The sequence below is a fragment of the Pan troglodytes genome, chromosome 14, assembly GCF_028858775.2.
Source record: "Pan troglodytes isolate AG18354 chromosome 14, NHGRI_mPanTro3-v2.0_pri, whole genome shotgun sequence".
Lineage (NCBI taxonomy): Eukaryota > Metazoa > Chordata > Mammalia > Primates > Hominidae > Pan > Pan troglodytes.
The window spans coordinates 31385313-31409526 of NC_072412.2; the positions used below are offsets into that span (position 1 = coordinate 31385313).

Sequence of the window (24214 nt, forward strand, 5' to 3'; positions counted from 1 at the left end):
GCTGAATTCTTGGAGGGTACTTCAGGCTGCATAAAGTCTAAGTCTTTTTGCACCTTGACCAATTTTTACTGATTCTGATTTCCTTGTACATCCCTGCTTTTGGCCTGTTTTCTCTATACATACACAATGTATTCCTGGAAACACGTGTTAGTCAGGGTGGCATAGCTGCTGTAACAAACAGCCCCCAGAGCTCAGAGGCTTAACACAACAGAAGGTTATTCCTGGGTCCTGTAACAGTTCAGTGCAGGTGTTTGGCAGGTGGCCTTCCGCTAGGTGCTTCAGGACCCTCCAGCCTGAGGCTGTGCCACCCCCTAGGCTGAGGCCTCTGCTGGGCCCTCTGCATCCAGCCAGCCGGTGGAAGAAGAGAGAGTGAGAAGAGGATTCCTCAGGATGAGTTGACACCCCAGGCTTAAATGGGGTATCCAGTGGGTTTTTTTCCACATCCCATGGGCCAGAACTCGGGCACCTGGGCACACCTAACTGCAAGGAAGACTGGGAAGTATAGATTCACTGTGTGGCTGGAAAGAAAAAGAAACCTTTTCCTTTTCTCAAAGGACACTGTTGTGATGGTGGAGTCTGAGGTCCTACTAGTACAGTTCTAGCCTTCAGGTTCATTGTGATTTAAATGAGCATTTGCTCATTTGAATCACATTTATCATTTGCCAGGGTACCTAATATCCACACATAAAATCACAAAATCATTTGCCAGGGTACCTAACTTCCACATATAAAATAGGTTAAGTAAACAAACCTTTATTTTGATAAACAAAATAAAGACATAAAAAGCTTTTTTGAAGCATCATTCATAGCATACGAACAGCCTACATGGGTTTAATCCTGTGTTTACTACCCTGAATGTGTCTGAAGTCAATTTTCCAGGACCCTCTGTTTTCTCTGCAGGAACATTTTCTTGTATAATCTATTTGTCCCTAGGGTCAAGTAGCCAAGCTGCAACTAAGAGCAATGACATTGAATTATCCCTTCTGGCCCACTTTCATGTAGCAGCCAAATGTGCTGCAGAGCCTCTGTGTCGTAGAGACAGCCTAAGTCTCTGTTTTCATTCAGTCCTCCTACCCTTGTAGTCTGCTTTTCTCCCTACAGAGAGGCATAGCAAGTATATAATTTAATGACCTAGAATTCAGTCATGAGCTTTATCTTACATTTTCATTCCCATCTGATCAAATGGTTTTCTGATTACTGAGATTACCTTTGTACAATTGGAAAAACAAATATTCAGGCAAAAGTTTAAATTATGGCTGCCTTCTTCACAGTATCTACACTTCAATATCTGCATATCAATAAAGCAAAGACTTTGGCACAGGCCTTAGTTGTGTTTTGAGTTGAATAGATCCACTAACAGCTTTCCTCTCTTCTGAAATTTCCTCTACTCTAACAAACTTACAAAAAAAGGAGAGTATTCTATGTAAAAAAAGTAGTACAGAAGAATAATATGTGAAAATAGCAGAGTAATAAATAAGAATACATTTGTGAACCTATGTTATGTTTCAGACACTATACTAGGCACTTTGTAAGTTGTTTAATTTTCACAACAACTGTATGAGACAAGTTAAAGATAAGGAAACAGGCTCATGGAGAACAAATTCCTTTCCCAGAGTTAGAAAGCCTCTAATTCAATACCAGGACCATCTTGTTCCAAAGCCTTTTTCTACTACACTATACCTCCCTAAGATTTATTCAGAATTTGTTTTTATTTTAAAATGAGGTGGGTGCAGTGGCACACTCCTGTAATCCCGGCAACTCAGTAGGCTGAGGCAGGAGGATTCCTTGGGCCCAGGAGTTCAAGACCAGCCTGGGCAACAAAGAAAGACCCTGTTTCCAAAAAAAAAAAAAAAAAAGCTTGATGTGGTGGCTCATGCTTGTAATCCGAGCACTTTAGGAAGGCAGAGCAGGCAGATCACTTGAGCCCAGGAGTTCAAGACCAGCCTTGGCAACATAGTGAGACCCCATCTCTACAAAAAACACAAAAAACTATCCAGGCATGGTGGCACATGCCTGTAGTCCCAGCTACTTGGGAGACTGAGGTGGGAGGATCACTTGAGCCCAGGAGGTAGAGGCTGCAGTGAGCCGTGATCATGCCACTGCACTCCAGCCTGGGCAGCAGAGTGAGACCCTGTCTCAAAAAGAGAAAAAAAAAAATGGTTGACTTGTAAATAAGTACCACTACAAGGTAGCCCTGTGCCGTTAGCCTGTTTTAAACTTAGAGGTAACTTTGATGCCCCAGAGCATGTAGAGTAGAGACTGACCTATTCTGTGGCTCTTGTTACCCTAGGCTTCCATCTGGAGCACCAGTTGAGTGAAGTTGCATTGCAGACAGCCCTCGCAAGCTCTTCAAGGCACTATGCTGGTCGGTCCTTCCAGATATTCCGGGCCCTCAAGCAACCTCTGTCAGCACATGCCTTATCTGACCTTCTCTCAAGATTGGTGGAGGTGATAGGAGAACATGGAGATGAGATTCAGGTATGGAAGGGAAGACCACTGAGCTCGTGAAGGATGAGCTCTCTCATCTCAATGAGGTGTAAACTATTTTTGAGCCTTTCTTCTGTCAACAATTATTCCAGCCATCTGGACATGTACAATATATTTTTTCAATTTTAGAGGTTGACTTTTATATTTACAAAAATTATTCCAAGGAGCCTTGTTCTAGAAATTCAGTGGATATTATCTCTTTTATATAAGCCAACAACTGGAAATCCTCTGGTGGCTTCTTCTTTGTTGTTTTTGTGGTTGGTTTTATTTGGCAGGTGGCCAGGGGATTATTTTGTATAGTTTGGGGTTTCTGGCTGCCAACCTAGGCTGCAGTTATACAGTCTCCCTACCCAGAGCAGGGACCTCCACTGTATCTGTCCAAAGCACTACCTCTCTCTCTATGGTTAGTCTCCAGTAGACTGAGAAGAGCTGAAGAAGGAATGGAGAGTGACTGCCACAAGGAGGCCCTCAAGATAGAGCCCAGAGATTGGGAAGCTGAACAGGTTGAGAGCTGCTGGCATTACAAGCTCTCTGGCTCCGGCCAAGTCCTTCTTTCCCTTCAGAAATGTTCCTGGCTGGGCAGTGGCTCAAGCCTATAATCCCAGCACTTTGGGAGGCCATGGCGGGCAGATCACTTGAGGCCAGGAGTTCAAGATCAGGCTGGCCAACATGGTGAAACCCCTTCTCCACTAAAAATACAAAAATTAGCTAGGCGTGGTAGCACACGCCTATAATCCGAGCTACTCAGGAGGCTGAGGCAGGAGAATCACTTGAACCCAGGAGGCAGAGGTTGCAGTAACCCAAATCGTGCCATTGTACTCAAGCCTGGGCAACGGAAGTGAGACTCCATCTCAGAAAAAAAGAAATGTTCCTGCATCTGAGGAAGCCTGCACACCTACAGACACTACCTGCTTCCTTCTTTCAGCCATCAGAGGTGCTGTTTAAAACACCACGGAGGCAGCTCTTCCTGTACCTCTCCTCTTGATCTGTGGCTTTCAGACATTGCCACTCTGTATTTCAAATGCCCACCCTCCCCTCAGCAGAGGGTCATGCTTGCCCCTTCGCTGTTGAATTTCAAATGAAAGTGATCTGTTGAGGCTCTTAGACATAGGAAAATAAATTTGTATGATTATCTGCTAACTCCTAAGCCATCTGAATTTCCTAAGTGGCCCTTAAAGCTTATTTTAGACTTCATAAATTAAAGCAGCAATAACATTATTGGAATACAGTTTACATTAATTAAATTTATCTTAGGAAATTAACAATGGTTACAAGCAATACAAAATGCTATCTTTGCATGTTTGGCAGGGTTATGTAATGGAAGCGCTCCTAACCTTGGAGGCGGCTGTGGATAACTTGTCTGACTGCTTGAAGAACAGTGACCTCCTAACTGTATTGTCCCGGTGAGAATCAGCTTAATGATACTTTGACATCAAGTATACTGCACAGGAGTATTTGGGAGATGCTGGACTTTGGGAAAAGTACAAAGAAAAAATCTAGTTTTTGAAGTATATTTATGACCTGAAAAAGTATGTGTAATACTTTCTTAAGTTAAAAAAGAAGTCATAATACACACAAACACACACACACACACGCATTATATAAGTATTTTAAAACATCAGGAAGATAGATACTAAGTGTTATCTCTGAATGATAAAATATTAATAATTTTTCATTTCTTTTTTTGTCTGAGTATTTTTCCAAATTTTATGTAATAATTATCCTATTTATTACATTGGTAAAGAGAAGCAAAAGCTAAATATTATTTTTAAATGAATATATACAAAGCTTCTGAACTGTTGCCATAAAAACAGTTGGAATAAATGTTGACTTCATTCAAAGAAATTCCTACCTCAGTATCTTTTTTTTTGCTCCTACCAATGTTTAATAATTCATTTCAAATTATTCACGACTCTATATTCTGTTTGTGTTATTGAGCTCATCTTGCTTGAAATTGAGTCGGTAATGTTATCTTGTATCCGATTGGGCCTTGTTTTATTTTTAAGTTGAGCATTTTTTATGGATAATTTTGGTATGATTACAAACATCACACATATTTATCTATATTAACATAAAGATTTATCTAAATCAGTAAAAATATAGCAAGAATGTTGACAAAGAGTTTTACCTTTTCAGCATAGACTTAGAAATAATTTTTCTTAAATTTTGGTAAGTACCAAAAATTTCCTTTGACATGAACATTTACCAGCTTCTTTCTGGATAGCATAATTCCCATTTCTGTTCTCCTTATCAGTCAGTTAACAGAATATTGAAGCTTATACCTATCAGGTACATTTTATGTCATAATTACTCCTACCCAAATTCAAGCAAAACATAAATGAAATATCAGTAAACTTTAAGGCCAATTATTGATTCCTCTACATTTTCAATAAGTAGCAGTCAGTATTGGGCTTTTTGTTTTGTTGATGAGAGTTTCTCTTGTTTTGTTTTTTATAGCTTTAAAGATAAGGAAAAATAAATGAATAGAAAGTGGCATTTCTAAAGAATGATTTCCCTCCTGCAGTGTTTCTCAGTGGACTTGAAAGGACTGGCTTTTGGTGACACATGTTGGCATCCTATTAAACTTATTTATTTTTATACCCAGCTCTTCCTCACCAGATTTAAGCTCCAGCAGTAAACTAACAGCAAGCAGAAAGAGCACAGGACAACTAAACGTGAACCCGGGAACCACCAGCGGCAACACCGCAACTGCTGAACGGAGCCGGCATCAACGAAGCTTCTCTGTACCCAAGAAGTTTGGTGTCATCGACCGATCCTCTGACCCACCTCGAAGTGCCACACTGGACAGAATTCAGGCTTGTACCCAACAAGGCCTCTCCTCAAAAACCAGAAGCTCATCCTCCTTGAAGGACAGTCTCACGGACCCATCCCACATAAACCATCCCACCAACCTGCTGGCCACCATATTCTGGGTCACAGTGGCCTTGATGGAGTCTGATTTTGAGTTTGAATACTTAATGGCCTTAAGGCTGTTGAGCAGACTACTGGCACATATGCCACTCGATAAGGCTGAGAACCGAGAAAAGCTTGAGAAACTCCAGGCACAGCTCAAGTGGGCCGACTTCTCCGGGCTGCAGCAGCTGCTGCTGAAAGGATTCACATCCCTCACCACCACAGACCTGACCCTGCAGCTCTTCAGTCTGCTGACACCAGTGTCCAAAATATCCATGGTGGATGCATCCCACGCTATTGGTAAAGCCAGCCTCGTTCACCCTGTCTCAATTCTGATAGTGACTGTGTTCATCATTTGGTACAATAAGATAATATGAACTTACTGCTTTTAACAATTCTGCTTAAAAATGGTTCCTTGGGAGTAGTTTATTTTTTCTCATAAAATTCTATATAATGTAAATCTCAATGATCTGTATTATAGAAAATATTTTTAAGGCAGTAGCATAAAAGGGGCCAAAATTATTTTTAAGATATTAGCGATTTCTTTTTAGCTTTCCAGATCAAACTGCAGGTGCTGTTAGTTTATTCCATTGCTCTTGTACAGAAAAAAAAAATTTTTTTTCTTAACTCCTAAATCTTTTATTTTTTTCTTTGCTTTTCTGCTTTTTATTCTTCTTGGAAATTCTCTTGGTTTCCTCTTGTTTTGAATTAACCCAAATCAACAAACCAGATTTTTCATTTATGTCTTTTTGCTTTGTTTTGTTTTGTTTTTGTTTTTTGAGACAGAGTCTTGCTCTGTCGCCAGGCTGGAGTTCAGTGGCGTGATCTCGGCTCACTGCAACCTCTCCTCCCAGGTTCAAGCAATTCTCCTGCCTCAGCCTCCGGAGTAGCTGGGATTACAGGTGTACGCCACCACGCCCAGCTAAGTTTTGTATTTTTAGTAGAGACGGGGTTTCACCATGTCGGCCAGGATGGTCTCGATATCTTGACCTTGTGATCCACCCGCCTCAGACTCCCAAAGTCCTTGGATTACAGGCGTGAGCCACCGCGCCCGGCCAACAAACCAGATTTTTAATGCCATGGCATGTGACCCAGAATTCATTTCATGAAGCTATCGCTTAACAGAGAGGGACTAAGCCATTCCTTATTTTAAAGAGTCTTTTCAATTACATGACTAAGACTTAAATTGGTTGGCCTATGTCCTCTCACACCAGTTTTTCTTAAAATATGTTTTTTTGATAAAAATTTCAAACTAGTACTCAGTTTGGCTCAGTTCAATCTGTGCCAAAAACATCTGGGCCAGCCATCCTTATTCACAATAGTCCAGTGCAAGATAATCACTGCATCTTAAAATCGCAGATCTACTTTACTGTCTTCTTTGTAACTGGTGCAATTGTGGTTGTGCATTTTTCATAGATTTTGTGTTAGATCATGTTTAAGCTGATTCAAAAAACTGCTTTTGCATCACCTCAGTATAAAAATCTGTAACATGCCTTCCCACTGTTAACAGCTAAAATATACCATATTCAGCTATCTCCATTGTATCTTCTCTAATCCAGGGTTTCCACTGAATGTCTTGTGTCTCCTGCCCCAGCTGATTCAGCATTTTGAAAATCCCAATCAGTTCTGTAAGGATATAGCCGAAAGGATTGCTCAGGTATGAGTTACAGTTCCACACTCAGGCAGATCCATAGAGGCCTTCAGGACGCCCTAGTGTCAGGCAAATTACAAGGCCCAGAGAAGGCAGTGATTTTCTCAAAAACTGGAAATAATAACTAATATCACAGTAATGGAAATATAGGGGTGGCTGATGCAAATTGTCTTGCTTGCTTTCATTCTTGAGAATGCAGGTGGGAAGAATTTGTGAAAATTATATTAGCCAAGCTAAGTATTTCCTGTAATTACCAAAAAGTGTATCAATCTACTTTCCAGATGGCCAGAGCTTATAGTAAAATTGCTAACATTTCTTCCTATTCATTGGGCTATTTTATTCCTAATTGATTTTTTTTATTTTAAAAGGTTTGTTTAGAAGAGAAGAACCCCAAACTTTCAAATCTTGCACATGTCATGACTCTTTATAAAACACACAGCTACACGAGGGACTGCGCCACATGGGTCAATGTGGTCTGTCGATACCTTCATGAAGCATATGCTGACATTACCTTGAATATGGTTACCTACCTGGCAGAGGTAAGCTTTTTTTTTTTGTTTTTTGAGACAGGGTCTCATTATGTTGCCCAGGCTGATCTCAACTCTTGGGCTCAAGCAGTCCTCCTGCCTTCGCCTCCCAGAGTGCTAGGATTACAGGCGTGGGCCACCATTCCCTGCCAGAGGTAAGCTTTGAAATGAAGGATAAAATCTATTATAGCTTCCAAGGGTAAATTATTTGCATAAAATTGATAATACACTCAGTATACTCTTAACTTCCATATAGTGTGTGCCTATTAAATATTATAATACATGCTAATGGAATCATTTTAAATTCTCACAACAGCACAGTGATGTAGATAATATCATACAGATCTGAGGCTCAGCCAGGTTAAATAATTTTTCACAAGTTTAAAGCAGCAGAGTCAGCCTTTAAACCTAGATATAGCTGCCTCCAAAGCTTAAACTCCGTCTGTTTATTATGGTAACACCTGTCAGTACACGGCAGAGATCAGAAATTTTTATCCTAATTACTCTGGGTGTTCAAATCTTATTTAAGGAGTTACCTTGTGGCTTGATATGTTTAATGGTTGTTTGATCTAATTATCAAAGCATACATTCTGAAATAAACTTTATTCTCGCCCTTTATGTTTGTTTTTAAAACTGGAATGGTACTTTGTCATCATACCAACGTGTTTCTAGTATATTCATTACAAACCCTACACTGACCTCTGTGTACGTTGATGCTAGAAATACATAGAATATTGTTGGGCAAGAGATGAAATGTATTCCGTTTAGCATCTTCAGTCTCCAACAAGTTTATTACACAAGGTCATGAAATCTATAAGGCAAATGACTGGTAATCGCTACCTTGTTTTAGCATTTTCAGTGTTGCTTTTTCTTTTGTGATACGCATTCATAGCTATCACTAGCACCTTTCAGAAGAGATGAGGACAATCTATCCTAGTTTTTCTTTTATTTATATCATCAATCCAGATGCCAGATAGGTTAAAAATCAGCCATTTTCTCAAAGGCTCCACAAGCCTGAAAGCATCTACCTAGCAGAGGAGAGATGCCCCATCCATCAACATTTATAGTTGATCGTGCAGGATTTTCACTTGCAATACAGATCAGTAATGTGTGACCTGTGTTCAGACTGTCAGCAGCCCAGGATTCACTTGCTATTTCCACATCCACATCTCTGACATTTTAAGGAACCTCTCATAAGTACCACCTTGCTGGTTTTAATAGTCATCTGGTCATACCTGTCCCTGCAAGAGTTAACTAAGCAAGCACACACACACCTCAGCACAGAAGTAGTACTGAGAGAACTGATTTGTTCTGCTTGCAAAGGCAGACCTTGCCTCCTTTAACATAAGGTGAAGTGTAGATAGCAAGGAGGTAACATTTGTCTGGCTCAGTAACCATAAGAAGTTTCAAAAATGCAAATTGTACGTAGCATATATATACAAGGGAATATTATTCAGGAAGAAATTCTGATGTGTGCTTCCACGTGGGTGAACCTTGAAGACATTATGCTAAGTGAAATAGGCCAGAGGACAAAAGGACAAATATGACAAGATTCTGCTTATATGAGGTACAGAGATTAAGCACATTTATAGAGAAAATGTAGAATAGTAGTTACCAGGAACTCAGGGCAGTTAGTAGTGGAGAATTATTATTTTGTGGGTACAGAATTTCAGTTTGGGATGATGAACAAGTTCTGGAGGTAGATAGTGGTGATAGTTGCATAATAATGTGAATGTACTTGAGAAAACAGGTGGAAAGAATTTGTGAAGATTTTATTAGCCAAGCTAAGTACTTCTGTAACAACCAAAAAGTGTATCAGTGTACTCTGGCAGTCTGGAAAGTAGATTGATACACTTTTTAAAAAAATGGTTAAAAAGGTAAATTTTATGTTATGTGTTTTTTACTACCCATAAAAAAATTGGTTATCTAATTTGTTCTATTCAGCCCTTATCACAAAATTATCACCAAAAAATTTATTATGAACTTAACCAAGGTCCCACTGTATATAATATATATTAACTTCTGTTTCAATTACACATTCTTTCAGGTCTTGGCTATGCACATACATATAATTTTGTGTCACTGTGGTATTCCCTGGAACCTTCTTTGCTCACTTATTATTAACTGTGTGTATATATTTCTATGTGTCGGGGTAGCGCACAGAGTGCTGTTTTAAATAACTCTGGAAGTCTATCAGGTTAAGGTAACACAGTTTGCTTAACCATCTCCCTTTTGTTGCTAATGTTCATAATTTTTTCCATTACAAATGGTCTTGTTATGTAGATCTTTATCAAATGATATTTGAAATTTGATCAAATAATAATAGATTTTATCAAAATCCTTTTATCACATAATATCAAATGGCTCTACATTTCCTGAAGTCGAATTATTCAGTCCTGTGGCATGGATTGTGGGTATGTTATTTAGTTCTTCAACATATTCGAGAAGTTGGTCTTCATAAAGATCCCCCCATTTGTAATACTATAAACAGTGTATAAATATTCTTGTTTTCCTGTATCCCCACTAAATTTTGTCATTCCATTTATTTTTTAATTTAATACTTTTTATTAATAATTTTGAACTATTTTATGTATTTTCTTTCTAGTAAAGATATTCATTTTTCCACATTATAGATTTACATAATTATTTACTCATGTTTTTTGTTTTGTTTTGTTTTGAGACAGAGTCTTGCTCTTGTCACCTAGGCTGGAGTGCAGCGACATGACGTTGGCTCACTGCAACTTCCACTTCCTGGGTTCACACAGTTCTCCTGCCTCACCCTCCCGAGTAGCTGGGATTACAGGCACCCACCACTACGCCCAGCTAATTTTTGTATTTTTAGTAGAGACTGGGTTTCACTATGTTGGTCAGGCTGGTCTTGAACTCGTGACCTCAGGTGATCCACCCACCTCAGCCTCCCAAAGTGCTGGGATTACAGGCGTGAGCCACCGCGCCCTGCTCTTTCCTCATGTTTTAACCACTCCGTAAATATTGTGTAATTTCAACATTTAGTTGGATCATCTCTATCAACTTTTTATCTTAAACAGTAAACTTTTATCATGATGTCTGTCACATATATGTTTTCCTTATTTTGCTTTCCTTTTGGTCAATATCATTGATTTTTTTATGATTATAAAAGCAGTATATATTCATAACAAAATTTGGAAGATGCAGGAAAGTTTTTAAAAAGAAAAGAAAAATTACCCAAAATTGTAGAGAAACAATACTAACATTTTAAAATTTATTTCCAATGTTATTTCTATATAACACACACATTCATGTCAATATTGGCATCATCTATTAAAAAGACAATTGTGTATCCTTCATTTCCCACTTAATATTATCTGATATCCTCCACTGCCTTTAAAAATGTCATTCTATTAACTGCATGACGTTTCATTATACAGTTTGCTGTTAACTTATATATCCATTTCCCTAGCGTTCAATACTTGAATTGCTTACAAAGCTTTCTTGTTTTGTGTATGTTTTTTGCCATTATAAATAATGCTATGGTAAAATCTTATACATAAATCTTAACGTCTATCTCTGGTTTGAGAAACATTCCTAAAAGTATAATTACTGTGTCAAAAGATTATGGACCTCTTCATTGCTCTTGATCTTATTTGCCAAACTATCCAATTTACATTTCCACTGATATGTAAGAATACTCATTTCTTTATCTCCCCATCAATACTGAGTATTATCAATTTCTAATCTTTGCCAGTTTGATAACTGACAGATTTTATCTTTTGTTTGAATTTGTAATTTTTGATAATTGGTGTCTGATGCTTTCCTTTTAGGTGTTTTTTAATATTTCCTCATGTGACTTTTATACTTACGTATTTACACCTCCACACATGATATAGTCTATTTTGATAATATCTTCAGTTCTTCATAGTTAGGATTTTATTTCCCCTCCTAAGGAAATGTGCAATCAAGCCAGGCGTGGTAGCTCTTGCCTATAATCCCAGATACTTGCGAGCTGAGGCAGGAGGATCTCTTGAGGCCAGGAGTTCGAGACTAGCCTGGGCAACATAGCAAGACCCCATCTCCTAAAAAAATAAAATTTAAAAAGGAAATGTGCAATCCTAAATGTGTTGGAAAGCACGGGTCCTTCCATATGGAGATCTGGTGTGTGACTGACTCCAGCCGCACTTTGCCCCCACAGCTGCTGGAGAAGGGCCTCCCTAGTGTGCAGCAGCCCCTGCTCCAGGTGATCTACAGTCTTCTCAGCTACATGGACCTTTCTGTCGTTCCTGTCAAACAGTTCAATGTGGAAGTTCTGAAGACAATTGAAAAATATGTGCAAGTGAGTACTTGGATAACTTCACTAAGCAACCAGTCGTTCTAAAAAGATGGAGGCTTTTCCTGTAGCTTGGCTACAAAACCATCTGGGTGCCAGGCCACTCATTCATTCCTTGACATCCATGGCACAGCCAGGGCAGTTAAGAGTGGGAGTTGGCCACACCCTGAGTAGTATTCTGAAGAGAATGAGAGCACAAGACCCCGGCACACTCCGGTGCCTTTAAAAGGCACATTTCCGCCTCTTGGGGCCACAGGCTGAGTATTGAAAGCACACGCCTGACTTGGAGGGCAGAGGCAGAGTCTTGGTTTTTTTATCCCGTTTCAGAGAAGGAGAGGGGACAAGGAACTGTAGGAACTTTCACATGTGCCAGGTTCTAGGCCCGGTGTTTCAACATGTGAAGGATTATTCAAAGGCTAAAACTGTCACTTTAGAGTTGAAGAGTGGTTAAGAAACTTGCAGAAATATACTTGAAAATACTGCAACAAACAAACAAAAAACATTTGTTTGAGGGGATAAATAAAACAAGATGACAAAATGTGAATAGTTGATGAATAGTACAAAGGGATTCATTAGACTAGTCTCTCGGTTTCTGTGTATATTTTAATATTTCCATAATAAACAGTCTTTATGTATATTTTTAAAACCAAGAGACTGGCTCCAAGATTTCAGTTAGTAAAGGCTGGAGCTGGTATTTGGATCCAAAGCCAGTGTCTTTGTTTTATTGTACCAGGCAGCCTCCCTGGCAGGATACTTGGACATCTCCAAACAGCTACAGATTGATTTTTTTTTTTTTAAACTGAGTCTCGCTCTGTCCAGGCTGGAGTGCAGTGGCACAATCTCGGCTCACTGCAACCTCCACCTCCTGGGTTCAAGCGATCCTTCTGCCTCAACCTCCCAAGTAGCTGGGACTACAGGCGTGTGCCACCATGCCCGGCTAATTTTTGTATTTTTAGTAGAGACAGGGTTTCACCATATTGGCCAGGCTGGTCTCGAACTCCTGACCTCGTGATCCACCGCCTTGGCCTCCCAAAGTGCTGGGATTACAGGCATGAGCCACCACGTCCAGCCCAGATTGATTCTTAAGAATCAATCTGAGAAGACCAGAAACACAATTTATTTTAATGAAAATAAAAATAAATATCAAGGCCAGGTGCAGTGGCTTATCCTGTAATCCCAGCACTTTGGGAGGCTGAGGCAAGAGGATCGCTTGAGGCCAGGAGTTCAAGACCAGCCTGGGCAACAAAGTGACATCCCATCTCTACAAAAATAAAAAAATTTTAAAAATCAGCAAGGTATGGTGGTGCACACCTATAGTCCCAGCTACTTAGGAGGCTGGGGAGAGAGTTTCCCTTGAGCCCAGGAGGTTGAGGTTACAGTGAACTGTGATCACACCACTGCACTCCAACCCGGCCAACAGTGATAAATAGGAAGATAGGAATATAGATAGATGGAAAGATAGCTCAAACACACCAGGACGAGTTTCTAGAGCCTGGAAGTTAATCTAAAACACATGACCACAGACTAAAGCAGGGAGGCTCCAGGCCATGGGAGTAGTGCAGGGCCACCATGGGGTTAAGTAGAGAGCGCCTAGCTCAAGAGCATAGACATCCTTTTCTCTATATTGTATTTGTCTATCTATTTCTTCTCTGGAATGTACTTTGTAACTTGTAGGATTCAAGGGCAAATGCTAGGTTCTCTTTGGAAGCTCATTGACGAAGATATACAGTATAAATTTTAGACATTCCTTTCCATCTTTACTTCACCAAATTACTTACAGAAATTATTTGATGCTGAAAGTGACTTCCAAGCATTTTTCAAGTGGCGTTGCTGCATAATACTTACACCACATAGGGTAGGCAGTCAGTTAACAGTTTCTCACTTCACTCACAGGAGACAGATGGTCAGTTGACACCTTTCTACGAATGTGTGCCCCATTTTGTTGTTTAATGAGGCTGTCCATTTTGTCTTAGGCTTGCGGGCGACGTCTGATACTTTTTATCTTAACTCAAATAGTAGCTTATTTCACATTTAAACCATGGCTTCCCTTGTGCAGAATTTAATAGATGTTTTATTTCATGTGCTTTGACTGCAAAGTCCAGGCAAAAAATAATAATAACAACTTTCATCAAATTTGTTTATCTATGTTTCTAATATTTTTGTGGGAGCGGCACACAGTCTGATTGGAGGTTGTCAGAGAAACAAAGATGGTAAAACTGAGTCTTAAATGAAGAGTAGGAATTTGACATGCCAATAAGGAGAGGAAAGGTATTCAAGGATGAGGGCATAGCATGAGTAAAGGCACAGAGGCTGAGAGGGCTTGCCAAGTTTGGGGAACTCCAGCAGCAGCCTGGGGGAGATGACCCTTGCAGGCCATGCTCAAAGAGTGTGGACTCCACCCTGTCCACCAGAGGGAGTCTGTGAAGGAGTTTAGTCAGGGAAGTGGCTTGGTCTGAAGAGTTCTAGGAAGATCACTCTAGCTGGATCTGATGCACTTAAGGGCTGCAAGCCAGGACACCAGTAAGGGGCCATTGAGATAGTCCAGGCAAGGCCCAAGAGGGTGCCGCTGAGCCAGTGCCAGCAGGAATGCCGTGGAGGGAACAGATTACCAGGAGGGAGGGAAAGAAAGGGTTAAGAAGGGCTTCCAGATTCCTGAGTTAAGTAATGAGGAAGACAAGAAGTGAGAAGAAAAGAGGGCTGAAGACAGAGATCAAGGTACCCAGGAAGCAAATGGAGCAGGAGGAGCCAGAGAACTAGAAGGAGGACCAAGAAGACTGGAAACCGGAGGTGGGGAGAACTTTAAGAAAGAGTGAATTGAACAGTCAGTGTCATAAAATGCATTGGGAGCTTTTTTTTTCCCTCAAATTAAGGAGGTGCCTCATTACCATAATGGTACCTCATTAATAAGAATTTAATTTAGCTGAAATGGACAAAATTGGTCTTTTTTTATTTGTTTGTCTCCTAAACATAGCTCCTTTTATATATACATTGTCTTTTTATGTCATTTGCCTTTTACTTCTCATGGAACCTCCTGCACTGTTTTAAGTCAGTGAATTCTGACTGGTCACTAGCTTCTCACTGGTCATTCTGACATACATTAGCTTTAAAAAAATTAAATTATTTTTAACCCTTGAATGTTTTATTTCCTGCAGAGTGTTCACTGGAGAGAAGCTCTGAATATCTTGAAGCTGGTAGTTTCTCGGTCAGCTAGCCTTGTTTTACCTTCATACCAGCACAGTGACCTCTCAAAAATAGAAATACATCGAGTGTGGACTAGTGCTTCCAAGGAATTACCTGGGAAAACCCTGGACTTCCACTTCGATATTTCGGAGGTACTTAGCTATGTTAACTATTTCTGTGAACTTTAGCATGAATTTGTAGTAGCAAAGGTCAAAAGTAGTTGCCTGGAAAAAAGAAGACTTATTTGACAGTTATTTCAAATGAAGATTTCTAAGGGCTAAATTAGGTTTTGCTTTTTAAAGAACCCATTGAGTGTCATATTCACTGGGACTCTCAGTTGGCAGCTTTTAAAAATAGAAACTAGCCTCAGTTATGTAAAAAATGATTTTAAAAAGAGGTATTTAAAAATGGAACAATCATAAGCATTTTAAACCATGACCTTCACTCGTTCTTTATCTGACAATGGTCATGTCTTTATATCCACAATGTTTCTCCCTGAATGACAGCCAGTTCAGCAGATGACCGAAATTTACAGGAATATAGACTCCACTTTTATAGTTGCTTCCCCAGTCCACACTATTTTTTAAACAAGTAAAACTAAATTCTTGCCTTGAAGGGGGGAGGGTAGAGAGAGGGAGGAGCAAGAGACTAGGGACCCAAGCTAAGGAGTCAGGAAGAAAAGAAAGGACAGGAAGTAGTCATGTTTACCTGGTAGTCCATTAACAAATATATGGGAGGCTTATATTGAAGGCTAAGGTATAAAATAACTTTGCTTTCACATCTCTTACCTCATGACTCATGAACCCCCAAAGCAGAAACTGTACTCTGTTCCTGTTTATAACCAGGGCCCAGTACAACATCTGGTGCATAGTAGATCACTAGTAAATATTTCCAAAACTCTGCTGAATGAATAAATTCACTAAGAAATAAACCTGGTGTCAAATACTGCATGTTCTCACTCATAAGTAGGAGTTGAACAATGAGAATACATGGACACAGGGAGGGGAACATCACACACCGAGGCCTATCAGAGGGTGGGGAACAAGGGGAGGGATAGCATTAGGAGAAATACCTAATGTAGATGACAGGTTGATGGGTGCAGCAGACCACCATGGCACATGTGTAACAAACCTGCACATTCTGCACATGTACCCCAGAACTTAAAGTATATTAAAAAAAAAAGAAAAGAAATAAACCTGGTGTGCTTATATGGAACTTACTTGCACTATTATGTAGGTCATATCCAAGTTGTGTTTTTTTTACAATGGTCCTCACTGACCTTTCATCATTTCAGTATTCAGGATGAAATACTATTTGCTACCATGTGACACCTGCATCTATATTTAATATGTAAATAATATTAAGGTTTCAATTTAATCTTGGTCCATTTTCACATTTTTTTTAACCTGGCTAGGGGGAAAAGCTATTTTTTCTCTGCAATTTGAGTTTGTTGTGTTCTAAAGAGGTACAAAAAAACATGCAGCTGGTTAGCGGCATGCCCCAGAGACCCAGAACTGCCCCAGAATGATGGGTCTCAGGAGCCAGGTGTAAAATTGACAGTTTCTGCCACTGCCGAGGTCAAGCCCATGAGCTGGTGCCTGCAGAGGAGGCCTGCTCGGAGCTTGAGTTTGCGAATTGCTGCCTATGCAGCCACCACACTCTGGAGCTCTCAGGAAGTGAAATTTCTCAAGTGCTGCCCAAGTACCTGGCCCTGACCTCAGTCATTTGAATAATTGAAAAGATAATAAATAAGTTAAATACATTTTTAAATAATTGAGAGTATATAAAGATTAATGATTCAAAGTTGGGAGAGGGAAAGGAATTTTGGTCTCTTGTTCTAACTATATGAAATTTTTTTCAAGTTTAAACAATCAAAAACTGACTATTTGGTTTCCTGCATGTTTTGCTTCCCTTTGTCAGTGGTTTCTAAAGCATATTAAAGAACAAGCGGTTGCATTTTTCTGCCGCTAAAGAGGGGAGGAAATGTTGAAGATGCAAAACGACTCATAATGTGTACTTGCATGTTGAGAAAATGAGCCCACTTGTAACACTGAACTTCTCTAATCTGATTTTTAATCAAATAAGCAACTCTTGGTTGCTTCTGGGGAGAAGGGTTTCATATATCACAAAACCATTGAGACAGAATAATGTGCGTTTGTCTTCTTCTCAAGACTCCAATCATCGGGAGGCGGTATGATGAGCTGCAGAATTCTTCTGGGCGTGATGGGAAGCCCAGGGCCATGGCCGTCACCCGGAGCACATCTTCCACTTCCTCAGGCTCCAACTCCAACGTCCTTGTTCCAGTGAGCTGGAAAAGGCCCCAGTATTCTCAGGTATGCAATCCTAGACCCACAGCCCTGGGAGGGAGTTTAGGGACCTGTTGAGTCCATATGGCTGGGTCATAAGGGATTCCCTCTCACCATCCCAAGGTTGCCCATATAGGTCTCAGCACTTCCAGGGATGGGGTCTTGTGGCATTCCAAGGAACCCATTTGCTCTTTGAACAGTTCATCACCTTGAGTTGAAGTCTGACTCTTTGCTGCTTCTATCCATTGGTTCCAGTTCTCTCAAGGCTTAGAAAATAAAATCTGGTCTCTCTTTCACATGGCAGCCCTTCAGAAATTCTGCCCCTCTGCCACTCTCCTAATGAGGCCAAACAACACATCCTTAGTTCTCCCAACCAATTCTATAGCACTTGGACTCCCAAAGGGTTGATAGGGCTGCACACCCAAAGACCACCCTGTCTGCTATCCACGGAACAGGCACCTCAACCATGGTGTCCATGCACGGGCTGAGCCATGCAGATGGCGAGGGGCGGGGGTACTCCTGCCAGATTCTCTGTAGTTCTGTCATCACAGCATAGCAGAGATGCCATTGGGCTTCCTGTCAAGTAAAACTTCTGCATTATTCAGGGGTCTTCTGTTGACTTGTTACAGAAACCCACTGAAAAATTACCTTATGTGGTAAAGAAACTTATTAACTTACTCATCTTGGCTTCAAGCACAGTTGGCTCCTAGTTCACAAATGTCAGAAACTGGATTCTTAGACTGTCTCCTCACTGTCCCCACCTTCCCTTCCCAACATCTTGGCCCTTGTTTTCCCCTCCAGTGACTTCATTCTCAGGCAGGGTTTTTCTATGGGAGGCCCAGATGACCTCTGGCAGCTCCAGGTTTACATGGTCTTTGGCTCTGATGACTTCAGAGCGACAGAGGCCTTTCCTCTTTTGACATCCATAGCAATTCTGAAAGATCTTGCAGGACATGCGAGGGAGGCATAGCCTCACTTAGTGGGAATGGAGCCTTCCCGAGATAAAAAGAGGGACAGTGTTACCAGAAGGTGAAGTGGGTGCTGGGAAGGACAAAGTGGGTGCCCAGGAGGACTCACCTTCTCTCTCAAAGGTTAGGGGAATGGAACATGTAGCATAGTGCCGGCTGCAACAGAGCAGGTTCTCAGTGAGTGTTCAGCTGAAAACTCCATTGGAAGAGAGAAGAAAATACAGCCCAATGTGTTCCTCTACATTGATTCCTTCCCAGAATTGTAAAATGACCACTAAGACTTAGGAAGATCATTTAGCGAGTCTTCTGCCATTCCTCAACCTCAAAGTCCTCCTGTCTCTGACCTTGAGCAGACACCATATTGAGTGTCTGTCCCCTCTATAATTTGGAAAGAAGGATGCAGTGAATTGAGTTCCGTTAAGAAGAAAAATCTAAGAGTGGCATTGGCCTCCTAGCAGTTTCCACATAACAAACCGTAAATCAGATTAAAGGGGGGAGAATCATTTTAAAGAGATTAGGAAGATTGCTTTAAAAATTCTCAACTCACCAGTCATTCTGAGACCTGGGTTATCTGCCACTGGAAAAATGTAATGGTTTATAGAAGAATCCCTGTGGTCAAGGGGCTGGAAAATAGGTTTATGAAGGAAAGGAACTGAATCCGTTTAACTTTAGGAAGAAGAAACTAAGAAAGATTTAATATGGCTTAAAACGAATGAATTTTTTCATTCTACAGAAAGTATTCTTCTATTTGAGAAAAAGAGACTCATGCTGTAACTTAATAGAGTTAAAGTGTAAGGAAAGCCTTGCTAATACTGAAAGTTTAACATATAAGAAAAGATTATCAAAGGAAGTGATAGATCTCCTTAAAGAACCTAGGGATTTATTTTCACATACACACACATATACACCCCTTGGGATAACTTAGATCACCACTGTCCAACAGAAACATAATGTGAGCTTCATTTTACATTGTCTAATAGTTACCCTTAAAAAAAAAGGAAAAACAGGCAAAATTAATTTTAATAATACATGTTACCTAAGCTACTATATTTAAAATATTGTTTCAACATGTTTTCAATATTTTACAATTTTTAATTGCTATTTGTGTTCTTTTTTCATACTTTTGTGTATTTTACATTTCATTCTGTCTGTATGTCAAGTGCTATTGCCCTGTATGGCTAGTGGCTAGAAAATTAGAGCAGATTTGCTCACAGGAACCCATAATGAAACCTGCCTTGTGTTTCTTTTCCAGAAGAGAACAAAAGAGAAGTTGGTACATGTCCTTTCTCTGTGTGGCCAAGAAGTAGGATTGAGCAAAAATCCATCAGTAAGTTCTGTCATGTGTCACAGTTATTTTGGTGTCGTATCTCCTTTTTCATTGGTCTGTTTTTGCCTTTGGTCATATAATTTAGAGGATTCAACTGTGAATGACAAGTATGATAGCCACCGTCTTGAGCAAACCCCTGGACTATTTCTCCCCACACCATGATTTTTAATCACACTGAGTTCAGAAACAATGAAAGACCTTGCTGGCTGTTTGCTCATTTGTCTGTGAATACTGTTTCTTTTCATTTTTTTAATTTCTTGGATTTTTTAAATAAATATGCCCAGAATGTCTTACAACATAAATGATAATCTCCACTGACGACCATGTATGACATATATGCTCATATCTCTTGGATATAATTTTACTCTCTGTACACACGCTTCTTACTCTCATGTCCTTATCTTACCCACATACAATAAAGATGAAAATAATGTTTCTTTGCATATAAACTTCCACTGATGTTACAATAAAAAACTAAGAATAAAACAAAAATCATACCATCAAGCTTTTGAATGAATGGACGATTGAAGAATTATAAGTAAACTTTGGAAGCTTTTATAAAATTTAGAAAAAATTGAATTAGGTATGGGAGTGTAACAAAAACAATAGAAGTGTCTGCTGGTTTCACCAGGTATTTTTGTTTCACCTGTATCACAGAATATTTATTATTTATGAAAAAGAAATAACAAACTAATTTCTCAACTAAAGTAAGAATTAGCAAACACATTTCTCGGTGGAGCTATTTTTAAATTTCAAAATGGATCCACTAACACATAATTCATGAGCAGGTGAAATATTAGAGGCTCATAAATACTTGCTAAAGTACAAAGTGATATTTCTTATCGTCTGGGAAAGCACCCCAGCCAGCCATCAGCTAAGCTGGGCCTCCATTTAAGTCATTTTTTTGGTGTTATTGATCAGTGGGTTTTCTGCGGCTCCTGTGACAATATTTAGGACAGAGGGGACAGTGGCAGAGGCAGATAGAGACTCCTAGCCCACAGTGAAGAGACACAAGTATGTTTTTCCTCTGCATTGCAGCACTGCCAACAAGGCCTACTTCTTATCGTCATTGTGGTTGGCACTTTCTCCTTCAGACTCATCCTGTCTGCCCTGTGCTAAGGCCTTTTCAGCTAAAATATTTACCTGGGGTACATTACAAATAAGAGAAGCAGCACTAACTAGGAAAGACAGCCTTCAGCTGAGGAAATCAGAAATCTCATGTCTCGTCTCTCGCTGACTAGTTGACTAGCCCTCAGGGCTCTTTATCTCATGTACCCATTTGCAATCCCTATGTAAAACCGTGTGTCAGGTGCTATAATGAGAGGCTATCATATGCATCATATACTATTCTTAAACACTAGAGGAAAAAAGTACACTTGAAATCCATTCATTCTTTCTACTTTTGAGAGATGTTTATCGTATTTAAATTCTTATAAATGATTTTGCCTACTTTTCAAGGACAACTAAGACATTATAATGGTTATACAAAGAATACTATTAATTTTCTTTAATATCAATCTATGTTCAGTAGAGGCTGGATAGCAAAACATTTACTCTCATTTACAGTTTATTATATACCAAGTTCTACCAAAATGGGTCAGTGAAAAGAACCTAAACATAGAAGTTAATCTTAAAACATTAACATACTAAAGATTTTAATAGTAAAAAATGTTTTATTTTGTTTAAATCTACAGGAGAGGAATTTAAGTATAAGTTATGGGCCTGGTTACTCACCTACTCTTCTATGGACAAGTATTGTAATTTTTGGCTTCTGTTTTTTTATTTCTTATCAATTGCTTGTTTATCTCTAAAAGGGTTAAATCCTTTCTTCCCACATTCATTCTACAATAATATCTCTTGGTATCAGTCCTTAAAATATTATTTATATGTATTTGATATATGTGTGTAAACGTGTATAATTTCTAACTCTAATCAGTTCAGAAACAGTGGAACATTTTCCTGGCTGCTCCAGTTTACACACACACACACATACACACACATACACAGGTAGTATACAGTCTTCATCCATTAAGAAACAGCGACGTGATTCTTGAACATTTTCCTGGTGCATGAACTTGCGTCTTTGCCACGAGTTTAATCTGAAGGCACCTGTCCAACATAAATAATAAAAGAACATTCTAAAAATACCCACTGAAGGAATTAGGTGTGTACTGGAAATACGGTGCTCTGAAGAGCCAATTACAATTTTTCGTAGCACAAACAACCAAAGGGAGAACGGTTTCTCAGGAGAGGACTCTTGATTTGCAGGTGATTTTTTCATCGTGTGGGGATCTGGATCTGCTTGAGCACCAGACAAGCTTGGTATCTTCTGAGGACGGCGCCCGAGAGCAGGAGAACATGGATGACACAAACAGCGAGCAGCAGTTTAGAGTCTTCAGAGACTTCGACTTCCTAGATGTGGAGCTGGAGGATGGAGAGGTACGGTGTATTCTCTGTAAAAATAATCCCTGCACCCTTTTCCTTGACTAATGAAACTATTCTTTTTACCTGCTAAATAATGAGTTTTTGTAACAAGATCTTTAATTGGAAAGTTGTAAACTTTATTTTGAATCAACTTATTCAAAGTACAGCAGCTAAACTTTGGCAAAAGTTACCACACCCTTCCTGTCTGAGCCCACGGCAAAAGCTGCCAAGTTATTTCTAAACGGCAAAGACCTGAGTTTTAATGACCACACAAAGACTGTATGTGTGTGTGTAGTCCCAAGCTGGACTTAAAAAAAAAAATCACAAAAAACATTTCAGTTCTTAGCCTGTTCACTGGTACCTGGGTAAAATATGCTAAGCATTTAATCATTTCTAATGTGAAGTTTCTCTAATTCAATTCCTTCAAAGCTTGCCTGCTACAACATGAGAGCAGAGCCTGAGGGATCAAACAGTTTTGTGCTTGATGAAATCATTAGAACTGGAAACAAAATGCAATGCACACAAGAGAGCTCTTTGCTCTGCTTAGCTCGGTGGCTGGTGTTCTAGACACTGGAGCAGCCAAATTCAAGTCTCAGTGGGCAAATGCAGATTCGTTTATTTTGGATGATAATCGTGGTCATAAGATACTTTCAGCTATGAATCATGTTTGCAAAAACAGGTATTGAGAGGAGGAGCATCACCTGTCAGTCACCTTCATTTCAGTAGCTTAGAGGCATGTTCCACCTGAGAGGCCGTCTTTTGCCTCATGGGATCAAAACTCAGTTCACTTAAGTGAGATTGGATGATGTAAAGGTGCCTGGTTCGGAACCTGGCTCATGGTGTTGTCAAGCTCATGTTTAACTGCACCAGATTTCCCAGACGACTCTCTGCTAGTCTTACAATTGAAGAGGCAGGCCCAGATCCCAAGTTTAGGATTTCCTGCAGTAGGTAGGCACCTCCTTACTTAACTACAGGCTTGTGGGAAATGATGCTTCAAGTAGCTGCTTACCTTCCCTAAAAGGATTTTATTACTGACCAACCCGCCTATGTCTAATTGAAGCCAAAGAGCCCTTTGCTTTTGTCCTTCCTGGCCCACTGATGACCCTGGATGTCTGCCCCAGCAGGAGAGAATCATGTCCTCGGAATAAAGAAGGTGTTCTTCACCAATTCTTTCCCTGGAAAACAAGTTTAGCAGGCCCAGTCCGTAAGCAGTATAAAGGCACTGCTATCATGTATCCTTAAAATAACTGCCAGCTTAATTTTCACCTAGAATTGCTTAAGAACCAATAAAAAGTATTGCAGGTTTCTATGATCCATAATAAATGATAGAGAAAGCATTCACTGAATGCAGTGAGGATTGTTTTAAGTCTAAAGCAAAATACAACTGTTTTGAATACTTTCAAAAATGTCTCTGAGACAGAGCTCAGAGTTCAGCTAGTGTCAAAAGACCAGCTCCCTGATCTGACAACTGACCTAATGTTTGCTCTTCGGTTAAAATTCAAGCTTGGACACCTGTTTCCCTCTGGAAGTTATACAAGGGAGGGAAAAAACGGATGAAGCAAGAGAGGCATCATTTCCTGTCTCGGCCAGAGAAAAATGTTATGTGAAACGACCTAGCAGGAATGATGTAAAGCGAAGTAATCCGACACAATTTCAGAACAGCTCACAAATTTAGTTTCTATCAAAATAAAGGAAGGAAAAATCTGGGATGCCCGTTACTTAAAAATAAATATTATACTAATGTTTTTCAGGGACAAGAAATAAGGAATACTACACCTTTTTTTCTGGTCTTCTCTTTATTGTCCTAGCCAGCAGTAACTAAAAAATCACAGTGATTATTGTATCTTTCATTTTTAAGATTTTATAAGAAACTGGCTGGGCACAGTGGCTCACACCTGTAATCCCAGCACTCTTGGAGGCTGAGGCATCCTAGAGGGTCACTTGTGTCCAGGGATTTAAGACCAGCCTGGGCAACATAGCAAGACCCTGTCTCTATAAAAATTAAAATTAGCCAGGTGTGATAGCACATGCCTGTGGTCCCAGCTACTCGGGAGGCTGAGGTGGGAGTATCGCTTGAGCCCAGGAGGTCAAGGCTGCAGTGAGCCATGATTGCACCACTGCACTCAGA

The 24214-nt window shown here is 39.9% G+C and overlaps 1 protein-coding gene across 6 annotated transcripts in view; it reads left to right on the plus strand.

The window, feature by feature from the left end:
• Positions 1–24214, plus strand: part of FRY (FRY microtubule binding protein) — a 449258-nt gene that overhangs the window by 385105 nt on the left and 39939 nt on the right. For all 6 annotated transcript variants that reach the window (XM_054664864.2, XM_063792435.1, XM_003314107.6 and 3 more), the window contains 10 exons: positions 2291–2478; positions 3796–3890; positions 5093–5700; positions 6960–7057; positions 7420–7590; positions 11747–11887; positions 15034–15213; positions 17233–17394; positions 19588–19662; positions 21931–22101. In XM_054664864.2, the coding sequence (XP_054520839.2) occupies positions 2291–2478; positions 3796–3890; positions 5093–5700; positions 6960–7057; positions 7420–7590; positions 11747–11887; positions 15034–15213; positions 17233–17394; positions 19588–19662; positions 21931–22101 (1889 nt within the window). The remainder of the gene's footprint in view (positions 1–2290; positions 2479–3795; positions 3891–5092; positions 5701–6959; positions 7058–7419; positions 7591–11746; positions 11888–15033; positions 15214–17232; positions 17395–19587; positions 19663–21930; positions 22102–24214) is intronic.